This window comes from Salvelinus fontinalis, chromosome 2 (genome assembly GCF_029448725.1).
Source record: "Salvelinus fontinalis isolate EN_2023a chromosome 2, ASM2944872v1, whole genome shotgun sequence".
Lineage (NCBI taxonomy): Eukaryota > Metazoa > Chordata > Actinopteri > Salmoniformes > Salmonidae > Salvelinus > Salvelinus fontinalis.
In genome coordinates, this window is record NC_074666.1 from 35,865,693 (window position 1) to 35,889,900 (window position 24,208).

At 41.0% G+C, this 24,208-nt stretch overlaps 1 protein-coding gene across 2 annotated transcripts in view; it reads left to right on the plus strand.

Annotated features, from left to right (window-relative positions):
• The first annotated feature begins 15,117 nt into the window (after positions 1–15,117).
• Positions 15,118–24,208, plus strand: part of LOC129817750 (active breakpoint cluster region-related protein-like) — a 218,147-nt gene continuing 209,056 nt past the window's right edge. For both annotated transcript variants that reach the window (XM_055873278.1, XM_055873287.1), the window contains exon 1: positions 15,118–16,187. In XM_055873278.1, coding sequence (XP_055729253.1) covers positions 15,344–16,187 — 844 coding nt within the window. In that variant the 5' untranslated portion in view covers positions 15,118–15,343. The remainder of the gene's footprint in view (positions 16,188–24,208) is intronic.

Sequence of the window (24,208 nt, forward strand, 5' to 3'; positions counted from 1 at the left end):
GTGACGACGTTTGCTCGTCTCAATTCCTGGTTGACTGTGCGCATTTCATAGATTTAAGAAAATACTACAATGGCTTTAACCTTCTTATGATGGCGCAAATGTCAACCATGTTGGTCAGGGAGTTGGTCAACCATGAGCTGCCAGTGTTGTGATAAGATTTTGTGTAAAACAATGAATGTGAAGAATTTATCTGCACTGTATGTGTGTTAGTCAGATAGTTTTACAATAATTAGTCTATATATTTTTCAAATGAACTGCCAATATGCCAACTTTCTATTCAAACAATGCAGTCAATCCACAGCCATACACTTGCTCAAATCAGTTGATGATAGGATTTACACAAGTTGTAGACGCAACAAGTACTGATATTGTATCATATAATAACACTCAGATTACCCCCCCCCCCCCAAAAAAAAACTGACATTTATGGACTCTTTACATATATTTTAGAGGCTATTTATACAGACCATTTGTATAAAACCCATATAAGCAATATTTATAATTATATGACAATATTTTAGGTTGATTATAATTCCATTACACAATTTCTGATACATCACATGCCTTACCTATATTTTCCTGCATAAGTAAAAGCAGGAAATGCATCACCAATGCCATTCATTCCAGTGAGACTGGTTTTTGGATTTCTCCGTGACCAAGATGGCTGCCATTTTGGGTCCCATTATAGAACTTTGAGGGTTTATGACACAGCACCTCTAGTAATTTAATAGGATCCCTATAGTGAATTTGTCCAAACATGCCTGTCATCACTACTTACCACAGCCGCAAGGTCATAAACCCCACCCATTTCAACAATTTCTTAACAGTGCACTATGCAGAAAATGTTCCCCATTTCTTGGTTGCTAAAATTTTGTTTATGTGACAAAACATGCAAGTATATTGTAGAGAATCATTGTACCATCTAAACAGCTGTGAAATACATTTTCCATTACCAAAAATATTTTATTTTACCCTACAAAGTTTCTATGTGAAGTTTCTATGTTGCCCAAAAAGTTACATATTATAGATTTAAAATGTGATTTTAAACCTAACCTTAACCTTAACCCTAGCCTTAACCACACTGCTAACCTTATGCCTAACCATAACCTTAAATTAAGACCCAAAAACGATTTTTGTTTTCATGAATTTTTATGATATAGTCAATTTCGACTTTGTGGCTGTGGTAACTAGTGACAACCATCCAAGACTATTCTAGAGACCCCCAATCCTGATTTCATAAAAACAATCTCACAGTATTTCAATGCTGCTCTCAGTGGACAGAAAAATGTGTTATCCTATCCCGTCGTTACAGACCTTGGCATTTAGTCTTCAGCAGACAGGTGGAAAGATGGCCGCTGATAAATTGGTTAAGTCAGTGCTGTGCCCTCAGCAATGCTTCTTCATAAATGTGTGAAGCATTTAGAATAGATTACTATATCTATCTTATTACAATAATGTCAGAGAAATGGAAAAGGTGTGAATATTTCAATGCATGCCTTTGCTCCCCCATATTCATGTATCAGCAGTGATTCTGGGTACATACAGCCTGTTCATAACTCAAGCGCCAGTGTCCGAGGCAGTGAGATCTTGGAGAAGATGTCACTCAAAGAAGAGGTCAAAGTTCACATGCCTCATAGAATCAGAGGAGGAGAGAGGGGACCTGCCACTCCCCAAAGGAAGCAGCAGGTCTCACCTGGAGTGAAACATCCCAAGAGGAATGCAGAGAAGCATGGCCTGAAAAAGTACTCCTTTCCCTTCCTGGGGAGCATTTACAGATTTAAAATCCTATCTAGTCTAATTATGAGTCAATGATTTGGCATTTAATGTCAGGCAGTGCATTCATCAAAACATTTATTTCTTACAGGAAAATGACCTTTTAACGCCATTTAATGATGCAAATGATGCGAATCAGGATTACCTCGCAACTGAATACAATTACTTTGTGGTGATGACATGAAGCATGCCATCTGAATAAAACAATCCATATCTTGGAGAGGATTTTGGATGGGTGGCCTTTGGGTAGAGAGTAGTTAATGTTTGGTTTGTCATCTGTATGAAAATGTAAAACCATTATAACAACCAATCCATACGTATCCATAGGCTATGTGGATACTATGTGGGATGATCTCAACCCAACCCTCATGAATGGGTCACACTGGTCTAACGGCAGTATTATGTAAGTGTAAAACCCAAACAGCAGTCATTTTAAGAAACGTAAACAGCGTTTTTTATAGCCCCGGCAACTTTCCGCAGCTGCTCTCCGAGTCCTTAAGCTCTTTCTATCACTTGAAGGCTTGTGTCAACTACTCTTCAATATTCCACCACTATGACTTCAAGTGCTTGTGCACGTATTGTCGGGTTATGTACCCATTTATATATTGTTCTGTTTTCCGGTGCGTTTTTGTTATAAAACTGTGCCATTGGAAACACAGTTTACTCTCCTGCGTCTGACTTCTCTGCCGCCAGTACGCACCCCTTACAGCACCTCAGATTGCAGCCCAAATAAATGCTTCACAGTTCAAGTAACAGACACATCTCAACATCAACTGTTCAGAGGAGACTGCGTGAATCAGGCCTTTATGGTCAAATTGCTGCAAAGAAACCACTACAAAAGGACACCAGTAAGAAGAAGAGACTTGCTTGGGCCAAGAAACATAAGCAATGGACATTAGACAGGTGGAAATCTGTATTTTGGTCTGATGAGTCCAAATTTGAGATATTTGGTTCCAACCACCGTGTCTTTGTGAGGCTCAGAGTAGGTGAACGGGTGACCTCTGCATGTGCGGTTCCCACCTTGAAGCATGGAGGAGGAGGTGTGATGGTGTGGGAGTGCATTGCTGGTGGGGCAAGCTTAAACAGCATGAATAACATAGCATTCTGCAGTGACACAACATTCCATCTGGTTTGCGCTTAGTGGGACTATCATTTGTTCCCCCCCCCCCCCCCCCCCCCCATAAAGGTGCGGACTCCGACCGCAAAACCTGAAACAAAAAGGGAGGGTTGGGGCGGTGTCTAGTGCCAGTGGCGGCTCTGGTGTGGGACGAAGAACCCGCTCAGCTCTCAGATCCACCATCTTTGGTGGTGGCTCTGGTGCGGGCCGAAGAACCCGCTCATCCCGTGATGAGCACCGATGTTTGGACTGGACATCGGCGCAGGGGAAAGCTCCTGCCAAGGAGTGGGACTGGACGCTGTGCCTGGACTGGGCACCAACGCAGAAGAAGTCTCTGGCCTTGGAGCTGGACTGGACTCCGTGCTTAGAATGGGCATCGGTGCAGGGGAAGGAGGTTTCGGACCGTTGACCTTCGCAGGAGGTTCCGGACCGTGGACCTTCTCATGAGGTTCCGGTCCGTGGACCGTCTCATGAGGTTCCGGACTGTGGACCGTCGTTGGAGGTTCCGGACTGTGGACCGTCTAATGAGGTTCCGGACTGGGGACCGTCGTTGGAGGTTCCGGACTGTGGACCGTCGTTGGAGGTTCCGAACTGTGAAACGTCGTCGGAAGCTCTGGACTGGGAACTGTCGCCGGAAGCTCTGGACTGGGAACTGTCGCCGGAAGCTCTGGACTGGGAACAACTATTTCTTTAGTAATGTACACATCAAATCAACAGAGAGGAAACCAATACAGGGTGTATCCAATGGCTCAGTCAGAATCCCATGCTGTTTTCTTTGACTCTGGGAATGTAGAGTTTTATTACTTCTCTTCACAATATTTCAGATAACCTCTCAGGAAGTTAAAATGATAATGTACAACCTGTGAATCTTTATGTCATATTTATTATACTTACAATCGAGTTGTAACAACCAATAAGCAAGTGAGCTCGGCCTTAAAATACAATAACAGAACCTCTCGATGGTACCTAACCTCTTTATACAATCAATTTTACCTAACCTCTACAATGGTTGTTGTTATGGTGCTGCTACTATTGCCTTAATGTAAGTGATTTCTATGATAATTGCATGACATTTGTGAGGGAAAGTGTAATTTGTATCCCAGATGTGGAATAAAGACAGATTATATTTTGATATGAAGTTGGATGTGTTAAGGTGATTTATTTTCACGTGACGAGGTGTGAATGTGTTTCAGACATGTACATGTGTTTGCTGTCAGAAGGAATAAAGCATTTGATCATATTATTATTGTTATTTTGATGTATTGTAAATCGGTTATTACTTGTGATATCTATTTTGAAAATAACATGAGTGGACATGTGAAATCTGTATGTATGTATTCAATCATTTCATTTGTATGTCCTACACATTTGCTGTTTGCTGAAATGTTAAAAAGATTAAGCAATAGTGATCTGATTTAAATATTTAATTCCAATCCCTCAGAACAGTTAAATTGTGGTATATCCTATGCCTTTTTTGTTGTAAATTGAACATAATCAATAAATATGACAATTTGCGTTATATCATCAGCAATGTGATCATAGTGTCTTTTATTATACAATTCTGAAAAAATGAAGAAGGCAGATGTACATGCACTCATATCTTCTGATTATTGGAATCAAAAACAAGATTGTGTGTCTTGTCAGTATTTGTTTTCAGAATAGGCCATCTCTTTAATGTTATTATGTTGACCACAAGAGGACAGCACAGCTCCATTAACAAGCCACCACATTCAACTGACATCATTACAATAATAAAGGCCTCTTGGTCTTGTGGTCAATAGAACATGTAATTGTACCCTTTCCAACCATTGGATCCCAAAAAATGTGTCTTATACTAAATTGCTTTCTTAGGTTGGAGTTGTAGTCTTCAATGTGTCACTTTTACTGAGCTCAACAAGTAGGAAGTATCCTGGTTAATGATTAGATAAGAAGCCTTGCCCTGCATATCTGACAGCTGTATATTTACATACCAGAAATCCGGTTACCAGCAGTAGGAACAAATTAGCAGAAGGTTCACACATTTCCTGTAATGTCATCTCACCCGGCACCACCAGGCAGCAGTCTGACTTGTCTAACTGTCTCACAATTGCATGTACATTGGCCAGTTACAGTCATGCCTGCTGTATGTTAATCCAACCAAGCTCTCAAACTATTGATTGGTGTTCTATGATTCCCACAGGCAAAAGAAAGCTTTTAGGAGAATGATATTTCAGTTCTGGGCAAGGATCCAACAACCCACTCAAACCCATCTTGGGTCATGTATCCCCCTCCACTCTCATGAGTGATAGAATTGTTCTGGTTTCTATTGAATAGCATTACAGCTCAGATTTACTGGAAGTCTGGGTGAATGCAGCCATGTGTACAGTAACATATTTTAGATGATCTAATTAGGTTTTGGGTTTCCCTTGTAAGAGACAGATTTTCATGTCATAGATATTATCATTCTTGGGTTGTGTAAGTCTGTGTTATATCTTTGTGGAAAGTTTATTTTCATAATTGATAGGATTTGATAAACCAGTTAGCAATGGTAGAACAATGCGCATTCAGCACGGTGCCATCATTTCGAATTTGCATAAAATTTGATAAAATACACAAAGCACAACTGCGTAACATTTTCATGTAGATAACCAACACTCAAGTGACATACAGTAGAAAAGCTGGTTTAGCAGAAAAGCCTTGTGTGTTCAGTGCCTTGTTCCAGGCAAGTGTACAGATAAAGGTCTAAGGGTGCCTGAGCACCTGCCCTTTTGCCCTCCTATGAGCAAAGTATACTTTCAGATTGGTGGGATTGTTTAACTATACAATTTTTATTTCACCTTTAGTCAATTTTTTCTCTCGTTATTTAAATTAATTGTCCATTATTTAAATGTTGCGCATGCTGCCCTCGTCCTGCAAGCAGAAGCTACCGGTGTTGAATGGTAGGCTAGTGTAGCAGTGGCTCCCTTTTGAGTTGCATACATCTCATCTCATGGTCAGAAACAGGGAAGGCTTTAATTTGACCGTTTGTTAGTAGGCCTAAGAGGTAGATGTCAGCAGCAGAAAAAACTCCAGTCACAGCTACAGGTAAAGACTAGTTAGTTTGTTTCAAATCAAATCACATTTATTTGTCTCATACACATGGTTAGCAGGTGTTTATGCAAGTGTAGCGAAATACTTGTGCTTCTAGTTCCGACCATGCAGTAATATCTAACAAGTAATATAACCTAACAATTTCACAACAACTACCTTATACACACAAGTGTAAAGGAATGAATACGAATATGTACATAAAAAATATATAAATGAGTAATGGCCAAACGGCATAGGCAAGATGCAGTAGATGGTATAGAGTACAGTATATACATATGAGATGAGTAATGTAGGGTATGAAAACATTATAGGAAGTGACATTGTTTAAAGTGGCTAATGATACATTACATCAAGATGGCAAGATGCAGTAGATGGTATAGCGTACAGTATATACATATGAGATGAGTAATGTAGGGTATGAGAACATGATATAAAGTGGCATTGTTTAAAGTGGCTAGTGATACATTTAATTACATCAAGATGGCAAGATGCAGTAGAGGGTATAGCGTACAGTATATACATATGAGATGAGTAATGTAGGGTATGTAAACATTATATAATATAAAGTGGCTAGTGATAAATTGATTACATACATTTTTCCATTATTAAAGTGGCTAGAGTTGAGTCAGTATGTTGGCAGCAGCCACTCAATGTTAGTGATGGCTGTTTAACAGTCTGATGGCCTGGAGATAGAAGCTGTTTTTCAGTCTCTCGGTCCCCGCTTTGATGCACCTGTACTGACCTCGCCTTCTGGTTGATAGCGGGGTGAACAGGCAGTGGCTTGTGTGGTCGTTGTCCTTGATTATCCTTTTGGCCTTCCTGTGACATCGGGTGGTGTAGGTGTCCTGGAGGGCAGGTAGTTTGCACCCGGTGATGCGTTGTGCAGACCTCACTACCCTCTTGAGAGCCTTCTGGTTATGGGCGGAGCAGCTGCCGTACCAGGCGGTGATACAGCCCAACAGGATGCTCTCGATTGTGCATCTGTAAAAGTTTGTGAGTGCTGCGCCTTATTCACCACGCTGTCTGTGTGGGTTGACCATTTCAGTTTGTCCGTGATGTGTACGCCGAGGAACTTAAAACTCTCCACCCTCTCCACTACTGTCCCGTCAATGTAGATAGGAGGCTGCTCCCTCTGCTGTTTCCTGAAGTCCACGATCATCTCCTTTGTTTTGTTGACATTGAGTGTGAGGTTATTTCCCTGACACTACACTCCGAGGGCCCTCACCTCCTCCCTGTAGGCTGTCTTGTCGTTGTTGGTAATCAAGCCTACCACTGTAGTGGCGTCTGCAAACTTGATGATTGAGTTGGAGGCGTGCATGGCCACGCAGTCGTGGGTGAACAGGGAGTACAGGAGAGGGTCTGAGAACGCACCCTTGTGGGGACCCAGTGTTGAGGATCAGCGGGGTGGAGATGTTGTTACCTACCCTCACCAACTGGGGGCGGCCCGTCAGGAAGTCCAGGACCCAGTTGCACAGGGCGGGGTCGAGACCCAGGGTCTCGAGCTTAATGACGAGTTTGGAGGGTACTATGGTGTTAAATGCTGAGCTGTAATCGATGAACAGCATTCTTACATAGGCATTCCTCTTGTCCAGATGGGTTAGGGCAGTGTGCAGTGTGATGGCGATTGCGTCGTCTGTGGACCTATTGGGGCGGTAAGCAGATTGGAGTGTGTCTAGGGTGTCAGGTAGGGTGGAGGTGATATGGTCCTTGACTAGTCTTTCAAAGCACTTCATGATGACGGAAGTGAGTGCTACAGTGCGGTAGTCATTTAGCTCAGATACTTTAGCTTTCTTGGGAACAGGAACAATGGTGGCCCTCTTGAAGCATGTGGGGGCACACTGGGATAAGGATTGATTGAATATGTCTGTAAACACACCAGCCAGCTGGTCTGCGCATGCTCTGAGGACGCGGCCGGGGATGCCGTCTGGGCCTGCAGCCTTGCGGGGGTTAACACGTTTAAATGCTTTACTCACGTTGGCAACAGTGAAGGAGAGCCCGCAAGTTTTGGTAGCGGGCCATGTCAGTGGCACTGTATTGTCCTCAAAACGAGCAAAAAAGTTGTTTAGTATGTCTGGGAGCAAGGCATCGTGATCCGCAACTGGGCTGGTTTTTCTTTTGTAGTCCGTGATCGACCGTAGACCCTGCCACATACCTCTCGTGTCTGAGCCGTTGAATTGCGACTCCACTTTGTCTCTGTACTAACGCTTAGCTTGTTTGATTGCCTTGCGGAGGGAATAGCTACACTGTTTGTATTCAGTCATGTTTCCGGTCACCTTGCCCTGATTAAAAGCAGTGGTTCGCTCAGTTTTGCGCGAATGCTGCCATCAATCCACGGTTTCTGGTTGGGGAATGTTTTAATAGACGCTGTGGGTACAACATCACCGATGCACTTGTTAATAAACTCGCACACCGGATCAGCGTATTCGTCAATGTTGTTGTTCGCCACAATGCGGAACATATCCCAGTCCACGTGATCGAAGCAATCTTGAAGCGTGGAATCTGATTGGTCGGACCAGCGTTGAACAGACCTGAGCTCGGGTGCATTTTAGTTTCTGTCTATAGGCTGGGAGCAACAAAATGGAGTCGTGGTCAGCTTTTCCGAAGGGAGGGCGGGGGAGGGCCTTTTCCGAAGGGAGGGCGGGGGAGGGCCTTATATGCGTTGCGGAAGTTAGAACAGTGGTCTAGGGTTTTGCCAGCCCTGGTAGCACAATCGAAATGCTGATAGAATTTGGGGAGCCTTGTTTTCAGATTAGCCTTATTAAAATCCCCGGCTACAATAAATGCAGCCTCAGGATATGTGGTTTCCAGTTTACATAGAGTCCAATGAAGTTCTTTCAGGGCCGTCGATGTGTCTGCTTGGGGGGGGAATATACACGACTGTGATTATGATCGAAGACAATTCTCTTAGTAGATAATGCGGTCGGAATTTGATTGTGAGGAATTCTAAGTCAGGTGAACAAAAGGACTTGAGTTTCTGTATGTTGTTATGATCACACCACGTCTCGTTAATCATAAGGCATACACCCCCACCCTTCTTCTTACCAGAGAGATGCTTGTTACTGTCGGCGTGATGCGTGAAGAAACCAGGTGGCTGTACCAACTCCGATAATGTATCTCGAGTGAGCCATGTTTCCGTGAAACAAAGAACGTTACAGTCTCGGATGTCCCTCTGGAATGCTACCCTTGCTTGGATTTCGTCTACCTTGTTGTCAAGAGACTGGACATTGGCTAGTAGTATGCTCGGGAGCGGTGTGCGATGTGCCTGTCTACGGAGCCTGACCAGAAGACCGCTCCGTCTGCCCTTTCTACAGCGCCGTTGTTTTGGTCACCGGTTTCAACAGCATAGCTAGATAGCTAACAAGCTGATTTACATAATCTACATTCACTATGATCAGATGATAGCCCACCTAGGGTTGCAAAGGGATGGTAAATTACTGGAAACTTTCGAAGTTTAAAAGTAAACTACCAGAATTTTGGTACCGTTCAAGGATTTTATGTAATCTATCACACGACATCTAGTGGCCCTTCTGTGTACTTCAGATTATTACAGGCGTCTGTAATTATCTCTGGCCCACTGTGGGGCCTTATCACATGTTAAAATATTTGAAATAATTAAATAAGATTATTTTTAAAATAACAAATAGAATGACAAAGCTGTAAAACATCTTCCTAAATATAAACCATCAACTAAGTGAATACCATTGGGTTTTAATATGAGTGTTTCAGTATGAAATATCCTTTATTTTTATTTGACACACTTTTATTTATTTTACTATGTCCATATGTTTTGTTGTCAATGTTTTGGCGTCGAACTGGTGGCATTTCTGAAGAAAAGTCAATAGTTGGAAGAGTTGCAGAGTTAATTGAGCACATGCCCCTCAAAAGGTAATCTCAAGATCACATTTTGAGGGAACTACTTAAGTAATCCTTTAAAGTATCTTTCCATAAGTACTTTACACCACTGACAATGGGTATGCAAAAAAGGTATTGAAAAAGTTTGTCCCCAAGTCTTGGTTAGTAGAATATTTGTGATGTGCTATTCAGAGGTGAGTAGGATGAGTGGGCCTGGGTGGACACAGGCGCACCCACTAGGGAGCAAGGCCCTGCCAGGCCCACCCAATCAGATTGAGCAAAAACAAAACAATTATTACAATTATTATTATTATTACAAAAAACAAAGTTCCACTCACCATATGATGATTTGAAACAACCCTTTCCTGCAATGGTCAATGACCAAAAGTACCCTTTTTGGCCTCATGGGTGGAATGTTATTAATATTTTTCAGAATTCCACAATTAATAAAAAATTTAAAAAAATTAACAACGAAAATCTAATGTGTTTCCATGTCAAACAATGTTATATTTCAGTCTCCTTTGATGTATATAACATGTAATATTGAGATGCAAATAAAAAATGGAGTACATTTTTAGTTTTCATCCCACTCTTCACCTGACATGGTACAGGTGTTTTCAAAAAAACATAACCATGTGTGTGAGGTGTATACATTTGTTTAAGTAGATTTGTTTAAGACTGCAAAAAATCCCTCTCTGTGACCCTGATCTAGCCCACTGCAGTAAACGGTTACTTCTTGTTGAAAGTTATTATCGAAAAGGGAGAAGCTAACAAATTAGCAACAACATCCTCTTTGTTAACACCTGCTGCAGCTGCTGCAAACAACAAAAGATAGATAGCTAGACCGTGGGAAAAGTACTGCTCGCTATTACAGTGACCTGTTGGCCTTTGAGAAGGCAGAAGTTTCCAAACGTTTTTTGTAAAAACGGTCCTACCCAAGTCAAAATGTCACTCCCAAATGTTGCCCTAATACAGTTGAATGGCAGATGCCTTCTATCTAGCTTCTGATGGCCTAGCCAATGGCTGAGTTTGCTAGCTAGATTTATCTCCCCAGACAAGACCAAAGAAATCCTGATTGGATATTTTTTTAACTTCAGTGTTATCCCTTTCCTTTCTAAGAAAAACTGAAGAGATTGAATCAGAACCTAATTTAAAATAATAATATAATTAAAATGATTATTATTTTAATTTTATTAATCCTTGGCCCTTCTCTGAAGGTGTAGAAGGCCCTCATTGTTCCCCATTGTCTTTGGGTTGGTAATAATTTATAGAGCGGCTTTATTTGCCCTCAGCATGCATTTTTTTCACCCTTATGAATATCTAAATAATACATATGTTCTTCTGAAATATGAACACAGAAATACTGGACATCTTGAACGCTTGAATTGGACTCACATTTTTCTGGTCTCGGTCTTGACTCGGTTCCCTTGACCACCTCCCGGTCTCGGTCTTGAATCGGTCTCGCCTCCCCCCTCCGGTCTTGGTCTTGCCTCGGATTCAAATGTCTCCAGTCTTAGTGTTGAATCGGTCTCGCTTTAGGTGGTCTTGAACACAACACCGCACTGAAGCAGATGGACCAGGAAATGATGTCTGAATGTATTTTATCAGTAGCCTAAACCAAGACAATCTAACAAGTCATAGGTCCTCTTCTAAAATATTATAATTATGTAATATTATACATTTACATCAACAGGTGTTTTCCTATTGTGAGAACAGGTCAGTTATGATTGAATGTTCAAGTATTTTTTTTTCTAATGCAGGTAAGGTCACAGGTAAACAATCTGCTACATTACATCTAAAAAAAGAATGCTCCATCACAGGGGCGAAAATCTGAGATCAACCTTGGAGGGGACAATTACATTAAATTTTCTCAAGAGCAATTCCTGATGGGGGACACCAAAAGTAGTGCTGTAACACATAGCATACGTTGTTAAATGTATATTGAGGAACCATAATTCCTACAACTGGATAATTGATAGGTACAGTAGTTAACTGAAGGGTTTTCCCAACTTGTTCAAATGTTTAAATCATTATAATTCTACTACTAATAATAGTTATAGCAGTGCTCCTTACCAGTCCAGTATGTATGCAGGTATTCGTACTTACAACCAGAAATATCAAGAAAGGTCAGTAGGTGACAATGGTACTGTACACTGTATGGGTGTAGTTTTCATAAATACAATGAACATGGTGTGATCACATCTAAAAGAATCTCCATTGAGAACCATCACAAAGTTGGTCTCCGTATTGAATTGACCTTTTAATTTGACTTTTTCTGATACATTTATATAGTCATTAAATATGTGCACCTGGCCTGAGTCTACAATATCTTTGCAAGAACAAAAAGCTTAAAATAAGTACAGTTCTAAAAGCAAAATAACTACTTCAATGAAAAACCCAAATAAATCAAACAAAATATCCTTCAGTGTCTCAACTCTTCAAACAGCAGCTATGGACAAGTATGTCACACAAAGTATGCCATTTTAAATAAAATAACATGAAATAAATCATTTGTAAGTGTACTGAAAACTACTAAACAAAAGAACAACTATCAATTACACCATGGGTTCTCAAACAGGGGTCCATGGACTAATTGCAAGGGGTCCGTGAAATAAAAAAGTGTAATGAATGTAGTCAGTACCACAAGGTTTTCAGTAAGTTTACATATAATATAGAGGGGGTGGAGGTCCCTGAGGACCGCTCAAAACCTTGCCTGCCTTGCCTCAAAATATGCAGGGGTTCCAGTACCCCAAAAAGGTTGAGAACCACTGCTATACACACTACTGAACAAAAGAACCGAGCATATGTTTGCGGGTTTCCTCAACAACACATCAGTTGGCACTTTCGCTCCGACACCCTGTATAGCCCAATAAACTCCTTGTGAGGGACATGGTCATGGTCAACATAACGCAGACAGACATTCTCCTGTTCAGCACCAGAGACATCTTGAGTACCATCAACAATTAATGAAAATTGTACAATCGGAAGAGACCTAATCTCAGCTGCAATGCCTCGAATGACTATTGGCCATGATGTTCAGAATTTCGTTCTGTGCTTTTGGGCCTGTGTACATTGTGGTACGCTCTGTTAACCACTTCAGTAAAATTGGATCATCCTCTTCTGCCCTAAGTTTCAAAATCTGGTATAAATTCCCACTGTCATCCGTGTGGCCTCTAAAGGCTTGTCCCTGTCTTACTACATGCCGCACCGAACTAACAATTTTCATCAAGCAATGCCTTGCGTCATCCTGCTGTTTACCCCACGCGCTGGACATAACTGGACACTGATTGGATTTAGCTGGTGTGCTGTTACAATTACAAAGTGGCGGTGGGTTTGGCAATTTTGATGTGCTGTGAATTTTTCAATGCCTTTTCTCCAGTTCCTAAATCCTGCACTAATGAAGGCAGCATCAGCTCTTTGGCCAAAAGATGGCTGGCTTGAAAACCCTTGGCTACAGTGAAAACACAACACTCCTTTTATTGATGGATTATAATGTAGCCAGGGGAAATCGCGAAACCATCTCTCTTGAAACGTCAACACTCTGTTGGCAAGAGTTTGCGGTTCTATAAATTGTGGGTGTGGCTGATATGGTTTTGTGCCATCACTGTGGTGACATTGTCCTCTGAAGTCTCTCTCACTGGCTCTTTCCCTTTCACCACCCTAACTGACTCAGTCTGTCTCCTAGAAAATAAATAAGGGGTTTGCCGTACTCCTAACTACCGGTACCCAAAACTACACAATTAATCACAACAGCAATACCATTGCCGTAAACAAATCTTAGTTTAGTCACCAGTTTAAGTTGAGAGTGGTGGTATCCATGGCATTTTCCAATTATGTCCCTATTTTACAAGTCAAAAAAATTGAGAACCTTTCATAATGTTGCCAAACAAAGACTCAACAAACTTACCTGAGACTCCCTGTCTGCCAATCTGTCCCTGCATATCTGTCCCCAACTCTGCTGTCTGTGTGCCATCTGTTGCCTGCTCTGCCTAATGACATCATTGTGAAACATTTCCATTAGCATTTCACTTCTTTCTTATGAACATTTTATCAACTAGTCTTTGAGATATTAGGATACTAGAGTTCTTACTATGCGTTTTGGTGTACTGACAAATACTCTGATGTCCGTCTTCTTACTTTTTTGGTGTACTGACAAATACTCTGATGTCCGTCTGATGTCCGTCTTCTTACCATTTTTCTACCTGGCTGGCTGGCTGGCCTAGCTGCACACACACACATTTACACAACACATGCTGCAACCTTTTGTAATTTAAATAGTTTGTTTCATATTGGCTGGCTTCCAACAATAGCTGAATTTGTAAAGCTAGCGAGCACCAATTCCGTTTCTGTGTGTTTGCTATAATCTTTGCTACCTGGTTAAATAAAGGTGAAATAAAATAAAATAAAAAAAGTTCACTAGCGACAATTTATCTTTTGCAACGAGACCATTATATATATTTAAGACAATGGTAGAAGAGAGTGTAGTTCTGTTCTGTTCAGTTTGGACTTCAGTTTATTGCTAACCTTATCACAGGGACGTCGAAGCACTACAGCTGCATGCTGATCTTGGAATAAACTGACGATAGCAAAGATTCCATCTTTGACGACGCCACATAAATGGAATAGGTACTAGCTAGCTTGATAGTTAATGTTTGCTTTAGTTTGCGCGCTAGCTCTGCAAATTCCCCTAGTGTGTGAACCCTGCCAACATAAAAATAAATAAATAACATTGCTATGGACCTGCTATGGATTGACTGGATTAACCTCACGTCAGTTACGTACATGTCCCTTTCGGACAGTAGATACGAACCCTTTATTACCTTGCCAGCTAAAGAACTGGCAGTGGATCAAACCATTGTGCGGCAAAGGGCGGGGGGGTCGCAATCTTTTGAAATTTAAATGCGCTATTAAGTGTCTATAATCAGCACAAGTGCTTTCATTGCGTATTATTAATATTATTGAAATTACATAGTTATGTTTACAGTGATATATTGGGGGGGACAAATCATATTTTTCCCAAGATGGGGGGGTCGTGTCCCCCCCGTCCCCCCTGGGATTTCCGCCTATGCTCCATCATCACTTTTGGTGCTTTCAAAACATGTCAACTCCGAGGTCCGAGTTCCCGAGTTGGATGACCGTTCAAAATGATTTATCGCACACGGAACTCGTTTCTTTCCGTGTTCCCAGTTGACATGAACGCACTGAAGTCGGCGTTCGGAGATTTCCCAATTTCCAGTTCCCAGTTGATTTGAACGCGCCATACGACTGTCGCATTTAATTGGTTCTACGTCACCACCTATATACCGGAACTCTAAAGTTTTGATTTGGATATACCAAACTGATCAAGCGATTGCGTTGGAGATTTAACAAGTGTGTGTGTTAATTTACAACGAAGTGGTAAGTGTGGCATGAGTTTGTGGGAATTTGAGCAGATAAAAGGTTCCATATGCGACAGAATCAATACTGTTTGTAAAGGGAACAATTTCCTCAAGGGGCAATTACACTGAATCGCCGATCTTCGCATGAGACAAGATGTGGGAGCAAGAGGAATTCGAAAAACATTGGAAAAAGGAATTTCCTGACGTGGAAGCACCTAAAATGAATTTAACCTCGTTGGAAGATGTTGAGACAGAGCTAGAAACACGTAAAGAGAATCTCAAAACGCTGCAGCAGGCGCTATCGGAGGAGAAATTCAAGGTGATATACCTACAGACCACCATCGCTAGACAGAAGAAAGGTTATGCCATGGAAAGGTGGGAAAACACTAAAGACGAAAACTTGAATGTTGAACCTGTATTATCAAAGACAGAAACATTAAGGAAATGGGATAATAAAAAAGTAGACGGCGAAAGTCTGAAAGTGCCTGGTAGTGCAAGCATGAAACTACAGACGCCAGGCAGCAAACCAGAGCCGCCGACCAGGATCAGTAGTAGGACAGGTAAACTTATCCCCCCCGCGCCCCCACGAAAGCCAAGCTTCCAGAAACAAGGGAATACGATCTCATCAGGGCTCTCTCAAGCTGATGGAAACTGCGTCGGCCGCATAATGGGGAAACAGAATTCCGGTACTGATAGCAACAGCAGGGAGGCTAGTGATCATGAATACGAGGATGCTGAGCTCAATGAGAATTTCGTCAAGAGCAACCTGGTGAACCCCAAAACGACCACCAGAGACAGCCAGAGGTCGAATCCGAACCTGGACACCCTGTGTCCATTCCGCCAGAGCAGAGATTTCGACTCCAGTGATGATGGGAGGCAGTCTCCTTCCTGCATACCTGCGCCCTTCATTGCATCCCTTACCGGTGGTTCCGGGTGCAGTACTCCAGACAGACGCAGTGAAGGCTACTTGAGCTCCGACCATGAAGACTCCTCTTCAGGTAACATATTTATTTGCTTGGTCACATCAGTTGGGGTTTACACAGCACTGGAAGGTGCTATTTGTGGAGACAACGTTTTATGGCAATGGCACTGATAAGACAATCATGAGAGGATGACTGGTGTTGCACCATCTCTATAACTAGCCTATGGCCTGCACTGTATGACAGTGCATTATAAGTGAACGAGATTGTGGCTGTGAAGTTTGAGTAAAGATTGTTGGAAAGTGTGTTAACCTTTGCACCAGATTCCACAGTAGCAAGTAAAACCACATTACATCCTTGAAGGAGTTTGTCAATATTTACTCAGGTTGTTGGGCTTTATTATACTTTGCTCTGGTTTTGTCAGTCACAAGGAATGTTTGACATGGCAGTTCACACATGACTAAATGAGAGCAAGGAAAAGATCAACTGAACATTTGAATCATTTTACATTTTAGTCATTTAGCAGACGCTCTTATCCAGAGCGACTTACAGTTAGTACATTCATCTTATGATAACTAGGTGGGACAACCACATATCAGTCATAGAAAGTACATTTTTCTTCAATAATGTAGCTGTCCATAGTCAGAGCTAGAAGGTGGGTGAATTGCAAGTGCAATTTCACCACCCGTTTTAATTTTTTCACAAAACTATGAAATGAAACTTTTCCTTGATGACAGCTTTGCACTCTCTTGGCATTCTCTCAACCAGATTCATGAGGTAGTCACCTGGAATGCATTTAAATTAACAGGTGTGCCTTGTTAAAATTGCTTTGTGGAGTTTATTTCCTTAATGTGTTTGAGCCAATCAGTTGTATTGTGACAAGGTAGGGGTGGAATATAGAAGATGGCACTATTTGGTAAAATACCAAGTCCATATTATGGCAAGAACAGCTCAGATAAGCAAAGAGAAACAACAGTCCATCATTACTTTAAGACATGAAGGTCAGTCAATCTGGAAAATTTGAAGAGCTTTGAACATTTTCTTCAAGTGCCTCTCATGAGGACCGCCCCAGGAAAGGAAGACCCAGAGTTGCCTCTGCTGCAGAGGATACGTTCATTAGTTACCAGCCCCCAGATTGCATCCCAAATAAATGCTTCACATAATTCAAGTAACAGACACATCTCAACTTCAACTGTTCAGAGGAGACTGCGTGAATCAGGCCTTCGTGGTCAAATTGCTGCAAAGGAACCACTACTAAATAATAAGAAGAGACTTGCTTGGGCCAAGAAACACTAACAATGGACATTAGACCAGTGGAAATCTGTCCTTTGGTCTGATGAGTCCAAATTTGCGATTTTTGGTTCTAACTGCCGTGTCCTTGTAAGGGGCGGCAGGTAGCCTTGTGGTTAGAGCGTTGAGACAGTAACCGAAAGGTTGCTGGATCAAATCCACGAGCTGACAAGGTAAAAATCTGTCATTCTGCCCCTGAACAAAGCAGTTAACACATTGTTCCCCAGTAGGCCTTCATTTTAAATAAGAATTTGTTCTTAACTGACTTGCCTAGTTAAATAAAGGTTACACAGGTGAATGGATGATCTCCGCATGTGTGGTTCCCACTGTGAAGCATGGAGGAGGTGTGATGGTGTGGGGGTGCATTGCTGGTGACACTGTCAGTGATTTATTTAGAATTCAAGGCACACTTAACCAACATGGCTACCACAGCATTCTGCGGCGATAAGCCATCTCATCTGGTTTGCGCTTCGTGCGACTACCATTTGTTTTATAACAGGACAATGACCCAACACACCTCCAGGCTGTCTAAGGGCTATTTGACCAAGAAGGAGAGTGATGGAGTGCTGCATCAGATGACCTAGCCTCCACAATCACCCAACCTCAACCCAATTAAGATGGTTTGGGATGATTTGGACTGCAGAGTGAAGGAAAAGCAACCAATAACTGCTCCGCATATGTGGGAACTCCTTCAAGGCTGTTGGAAAAACATTCCAGGTGAAGTTGGTTGAGAGAGTCAAGAGTTTGCAAAGCAGTCATCAAGGCAAAGGGTGGCTACTTTGAAGAACCTCAAATATAAAATATATTTTGATTTGTTTAACACTTTTTGGGTTACTACATCATTCCATATGTGTGATTTTATAGTTTTGATGTCTTCACTATTATTATATAATGTAGAAAAGTCGATGTGAGGAGGATTATCTAAGATACTGTTTGAAGTTTTAGAAGTTTTTGGAAGATGGGCAAGGACTCTGCTGTCCTAGCTTCAGGGGGAACCTGGTTCCACCATTGGTGTACCAGGACAGAGAAGAGCTTGAACTGGGCTGAGTGGGAGCTGCCCTCCCGTAGGGGTGGGAGGGCCAAGAGACCTGAGGTGGCAGAACGGAGTACTCTGGTTGAGGAGTAGGGTTTGAGCATAGCCTGAAAGTAAGGAGGGGCAGTTATTCTAGAGAGGGGCAGTATCTACAGGTTAGTGCCAAAATAAAGGAAATGCTTGAATAAATGAGAGATACAAAGTTGAAAGAAGGTGCTTCCACACAGATGTGGTTCCTTAAGTTAATTAAGCAATTAACATCCCATCATGCTTAGGGTCATGTATAAAAATGCCCAGTTTCCCATTATTTTGCCATGACCAGAAGAAGAGATCTCAGTAACTTTGAAAGAGGGATTTTAAAGTGTGTATTTCTCTCAATAAGCAGATCTCAATCCAATTGAACACTTATGGGAGATTCTGGAGTGGTGCCTGAGAGAGCATTTTCCACCACCATCAACAAAACACAACATTATCAAATTTCTTGTAAAAGAATGGTGTCACATCCCTGCAATAGAGTTCCAGACACTTGCAGAATCTATGCCAAGGTGCATTGAAGCTGTTCTGGTGGCTCATCATATTAAGACACTTTATGCTGGTATTTATTTTATTTAGGCATTTACCTGTATATAGTTCTATGATGCACATGTATTGAGGGAAGTACCCTAGGCGAGGGACTTGAAATGGATGAGTGGTTCATTAGGGACAATGGAGAGAGTGTGCAGCTTCCTCGTCCCTCTAAAGACCAGGTGCTAGAGCAATGACAATCTAAATTCTAGTGGCACAATTCAGTCTGGCACTCAGACAGACAGCATCAGCATGCCCTTTGTGTTTCACAAAGATAACATTCACTTGCAGGAGCAAATGGTTGAATAAGGTGAATAGACCATGAATTCCAATACACTCTGTGGTCTGTCAGTTAACCAGCTGCAGACTTTTACCTTCAATGTTGATTTGAGTCAATCAGTTCTGTTGCTGAGAGGGCTGAGCAGGAAACAGTTATGAAATAAACTGTCGTAAGTTAGTCATTTTGAGAACAGGTTTCATGAGGCCTGTCTTTGAGTGAAAGTGGGCTACCAAGTTCTTGAATGACTGTAAGAAGGTGACTTTTTTTTAAAGGACATTATACTTCAAAATGCATATTTTTTGGGGGGGTGTTCTCTTCCTTTGAAACTCATCTGAAAATCGAGTGAAGTTGAATTTGATCTCTTCGTCTCAATTAGGAAAGTGGCAAATGGGGAAAAAATGATTAGCGTTAAAACTGTTTTATATACATTTTGTTAAAATTATGATTTAAAATGTTTTATTTTATATCACAAAAATTACATGGGGGCAATGAAGGTGCGCAGGTGGCTTCGGGCAAGTGAAATTTAGTCCCGAAGAATCAACTTGAATTAATGCTTGTCTATGTTTTATTTGTTATGTGCATTAGCGACTCACAACAAAAAATAAACCTAGCCAAGTGATCACAGTTCTTTTCCCTCCATTACATGTCACTCACTCAATTTTATCCGACCACTCCCTCTACACACACGCACACACACACGCACGCTCTGCACACCTCCCATTAGGCCTACAGAAATGACTGCCTTTAAAAACTAACTGTTGGGATACATTTCTTGACAAATCACAACAGCTTTATCACAAATTCAAAATGGACTGGTTGATTTAAAGTAGGGGTATATGCGTAAATAATACATTTGTCTCGTCTATTTAAAGCTTTTTTGCGAACCGCTATAGTGTGCCATTTAGAATAGATTACACTTATAACTCCCCCTAAACCTAGGCAGTTTCCAGACTGAAATATACAACAAAAAACATTGTTTTGATGAAGGCAAATTGCTTATTCATTGGTCTAGGGTTGTAATTTGTTTCATGGTTTAACAAAAGCCTGCCCACCAAGTTTTTAAGCTGAGCTCACAAATCAAACACAGGGCAAAAGAAAACAAGCTCCGCCAAATGTGGGTTTCTACTGGTTAAAAATGGTAGTTTTGTGATAACTGCACTGTGAATATAATTTTGTGGAGAAAAACGTTTTTTTTGTTTAGGGATCTCAATGACATCACCAACCAATTCTATATTAACCCAAATAATTATTTAGCTAGTGTAATGTTACTGTATTTTAGCTAACTATTATTACATACGTCTATGAATATGGCTGTCTACACTTACAGGATTACAAGCTAGTTACCTTGGAGGTTTCTCGGACGATCTGATGAGAATCTGAGGAAGATCACTCTGATCTTAAAAGCTAGTCTAGGCAGTGCGCCACTGCTAAATGAATATAGGGAAAACACTTCCAGATGAATGGTATGGGACTTGGGACCAAGCCATCAGACCATGGATTTCTGCTCATTCATGTCACTTGTCTTTTTCAGAGAAAATGAGGTCAGTTGGATTCCAGTCACTCTTTGATAAGATGCATGCGTGATTTCCATGGTAATTCACAACTTGGCTGAGGTTATATTTCACCTCAGAAGGTGCCGAGACGAGGATGTGCTTCGAGGTCCCTGCCTGTTAGACTTCCTCTGTTCTTAATGAGCAATGGCAAACTAACAACAATAATGACAAAAGCTACAGCCAACTCCCATCTCTACTTCTATGTGTACTATACGTTTGACACCATGACATTGTATGTTTTGGTTAGCCTAATGCAATTAGAACGGTTAAACTCTGCACCATGGCTGCTGTACTTCTTACAGCAGGGTTCCTTTGGGAGAGTGGAGAACAAACCCATCTTTGTCACGTTGCTGGAGTTTCATTTTATATCATGTTCGTCTCCTTATCCACGTCTCTCTCCTCTCAGAAATGCAGGGCCTGTCGAGGCCCGTCCTGCTTAGTCGGTATGTCGACAACATAGCTAGCTGTTACCCAATGTAACGTGTGTGTCTATGGAATATGTTTTTGTACTTTGCCTACATGTGCACTGTATGTCTATTTTTGGTATGTGTGAGCGGTAAGACCTTAGCGTGATGGTGTCTGGCCCTGACAGCTCAGTACAGTAGGCTATACATTGAGCTGAGGCTGCTGTCCTCTAAGCAACATACAGCCTCACTTTCCCCACATAGGATAATTTATGTGGCTTATGTCATCAATTAGTCCCTTTGTAAGGAGACTGACTTAAAATGAGATTTCCCATTTTATTTCAGCCATTTAGAGAATGTGCTTAAATATGGAAGTCAAGCTGTTTGGCTATTAACTCAGGCTGTTAGTGCCTGTTCTCAACGACCTATCTGTGGTGTTACCTTGGTGATCAGCGTGTCATCTTGGCAGGCAGGATGTGTGTTTGTGGGGAAATGACACACACAATAGCTTGTGTCGAAGGTGTGAACAATAAGTACAAGCTCACGCTCTAAACTGCTGAGCTCAAGTGAAGAGTTTGTAATGAGGAGAGAAGCCGGGCTAGAATGTGGATTTTGAAAGGGTAAATCCAATTGAATTCCATCACTTTGACAGCATCCATTTTGATTTAAACAACTTTCCATACATGTTTGCCCATAGAAGAAGTGGTCAGAAAGTGACTTTTTGGACCTGAATGCCAAAACATTCACGAGATCAAAGTTGACACATTTTGCATACCATACCATGAGATATCAATTTCTTCATCAATGAAAAAGATAAACGGTTTAGTTTGATATAATTTAAATCTTACAAACAGGGGTGTCAAACTATTTTGTAATTTCTTGGATAATTTTTATTTAAAAAAAATAAATTCAGACATTTTGGAATCCTTTGAAGGTGCTACACCTAGAATTTCCCTGAATTGCGCCCCAATGTGGAAGCTTGATGAATTGCAATAGCACTTGGTTGCATTCAGAACCAATCTCGCCCCTCCCACATCCCATTTCCTATAATATGGCTTAGACTTGCGCTTGAGCCCTTTACTCATGGTTTTGATCCACCAGCTTCAAATGGCTGTTAAAATGCTGTTTTTATGTTATTGAAAATAATTTTGCAGTGATTTAGATGGTACAATGATTCTCTACATTGTTTGTTCGCTCAATTTCAGTTTGTAAGAAAACAATGTAGAATTTTAGCAACCAGGAAATGAGAGGTATTTCTACATTGGCCACTCAACCTGATTTCCACGAGATTTTGATTTGGATCTCTTTGAGTCTTCATTTGGACTAATTTTCCAAGAGTCCTTAAACATTAAAATACAATTTATAATATGAACACATTTTCACATAACACACTGTTACAAACAGACATAATACACTAACATATTGACCAGATAAATACTAGTCTAAAAATATATTTGGATTCTTCATCTAACATAGTCCAGCACAACTTTCCTATGTATTATATTTAAATGGTTTTAAAGTATTGTTTAAATGTATATATTGAAAGTTTTCTGGTTTGCTCAGTTCAATTATTCCATTTCTTTATTGCTCTAAATCGAAATGTTCTTTTTCTCTTTTCTGTCTGGATAACACATAGATGGTGGACAATCTATTCCTAGTATTTACCAACTGAATAGAGTTTGGCTGTTTTTAAGTGGTGTATATTATTAAATAAAATAAGCATGTTTTTTTTCAATTATCTTGTTTCTTGACGACCAACCAAGAGCATTGTCCATGACTACCTTAAAACAATCCTTGCTGCTTTGTTCTGTACAGTCTGTAGCCTCCTAATTTCACTTGCTGATGCATTTCCTCAGACTACAGAACAGTAGTTAACCTCTCTCAGTTAATGATTGTGTTATTTGCTTAAGAATCTTTCCTGGTAAGTAGTTAGCTATCCTTCTGATCACGCATGCTGATTTAAAAATAAATAAATATATATATATATATATATATATATTTTACATAGATTAGTTATTTGAGACGACCATAATAATCAGTTGTCTAGCTGCACTCCCAGTAGTTTGGTTTCTGCCACTTCCTCAATTTGTACTCCCCCCCCCCCCCCCCCCCCCCCCATACTTAATTGTATCCCATGCTGTGTTGGCCTTTTCCTAGTGGAACAGACCAGAACAACTTTGTTTTTTTTGGTGTTTAAAACAAGTTTGTTCCGGCAAACCCACTCCCTGATATTCTCAATCTCCTTGTAAAGCTTGCTGTGTACCTGTTGAACCAATTGTCTTGCTGGATAAATTGTAGTATCATCTGCAAATATAGTAGCTTGAGTTTCAGCTAAGGCATAAGGAAGGTCATTGGTATATATTAAATAAAGAAGTGGCCCAATGCAGCTGCTCTGCAGTATTCCACAGTTTAACACATGAGGGGAAGAAAATGAACCATTGATATAGGTGGACTGTTTCCTGTCAGTTAGATATGACTGTACCCAAATCAATGTTACCTACTTAAAACCATAATGCATTCATTTTGGCAAAATTAATCAAATGCTGTACTAAAATCCCAAAATAGTACCCCCACAAACCTGCCATTATCCATAGCATTGAGCCACTCGTCAGTCATGTCAACCAATGTAGTGGAATGGTTTTTGCGATAAGCATGCTGATTGGCTGTAATCAGATCATTATTTTCCATGTACTCCCATTTGTCTACTCACAATACCCTCCAATATCTTACTGAGTGACGGGAGTACACTAATTGGTTGACTATTGGCAGGAGTAATGGGTTCTTTGCCGTCTTTCGGAATAGGACACGGGTGGGCATGCTTCCATACATTTGCAACAGCCCCTTTTCCAGTGAGCAATTAAATATCTATTTCTGGGGACAGCATAGCGAAGTAAAAAAATATCCATAAGATCAACCTGTAGATTTACCATCGAGTAATGACTAAAATAGATTTAACACCTACTGACACCATTTGT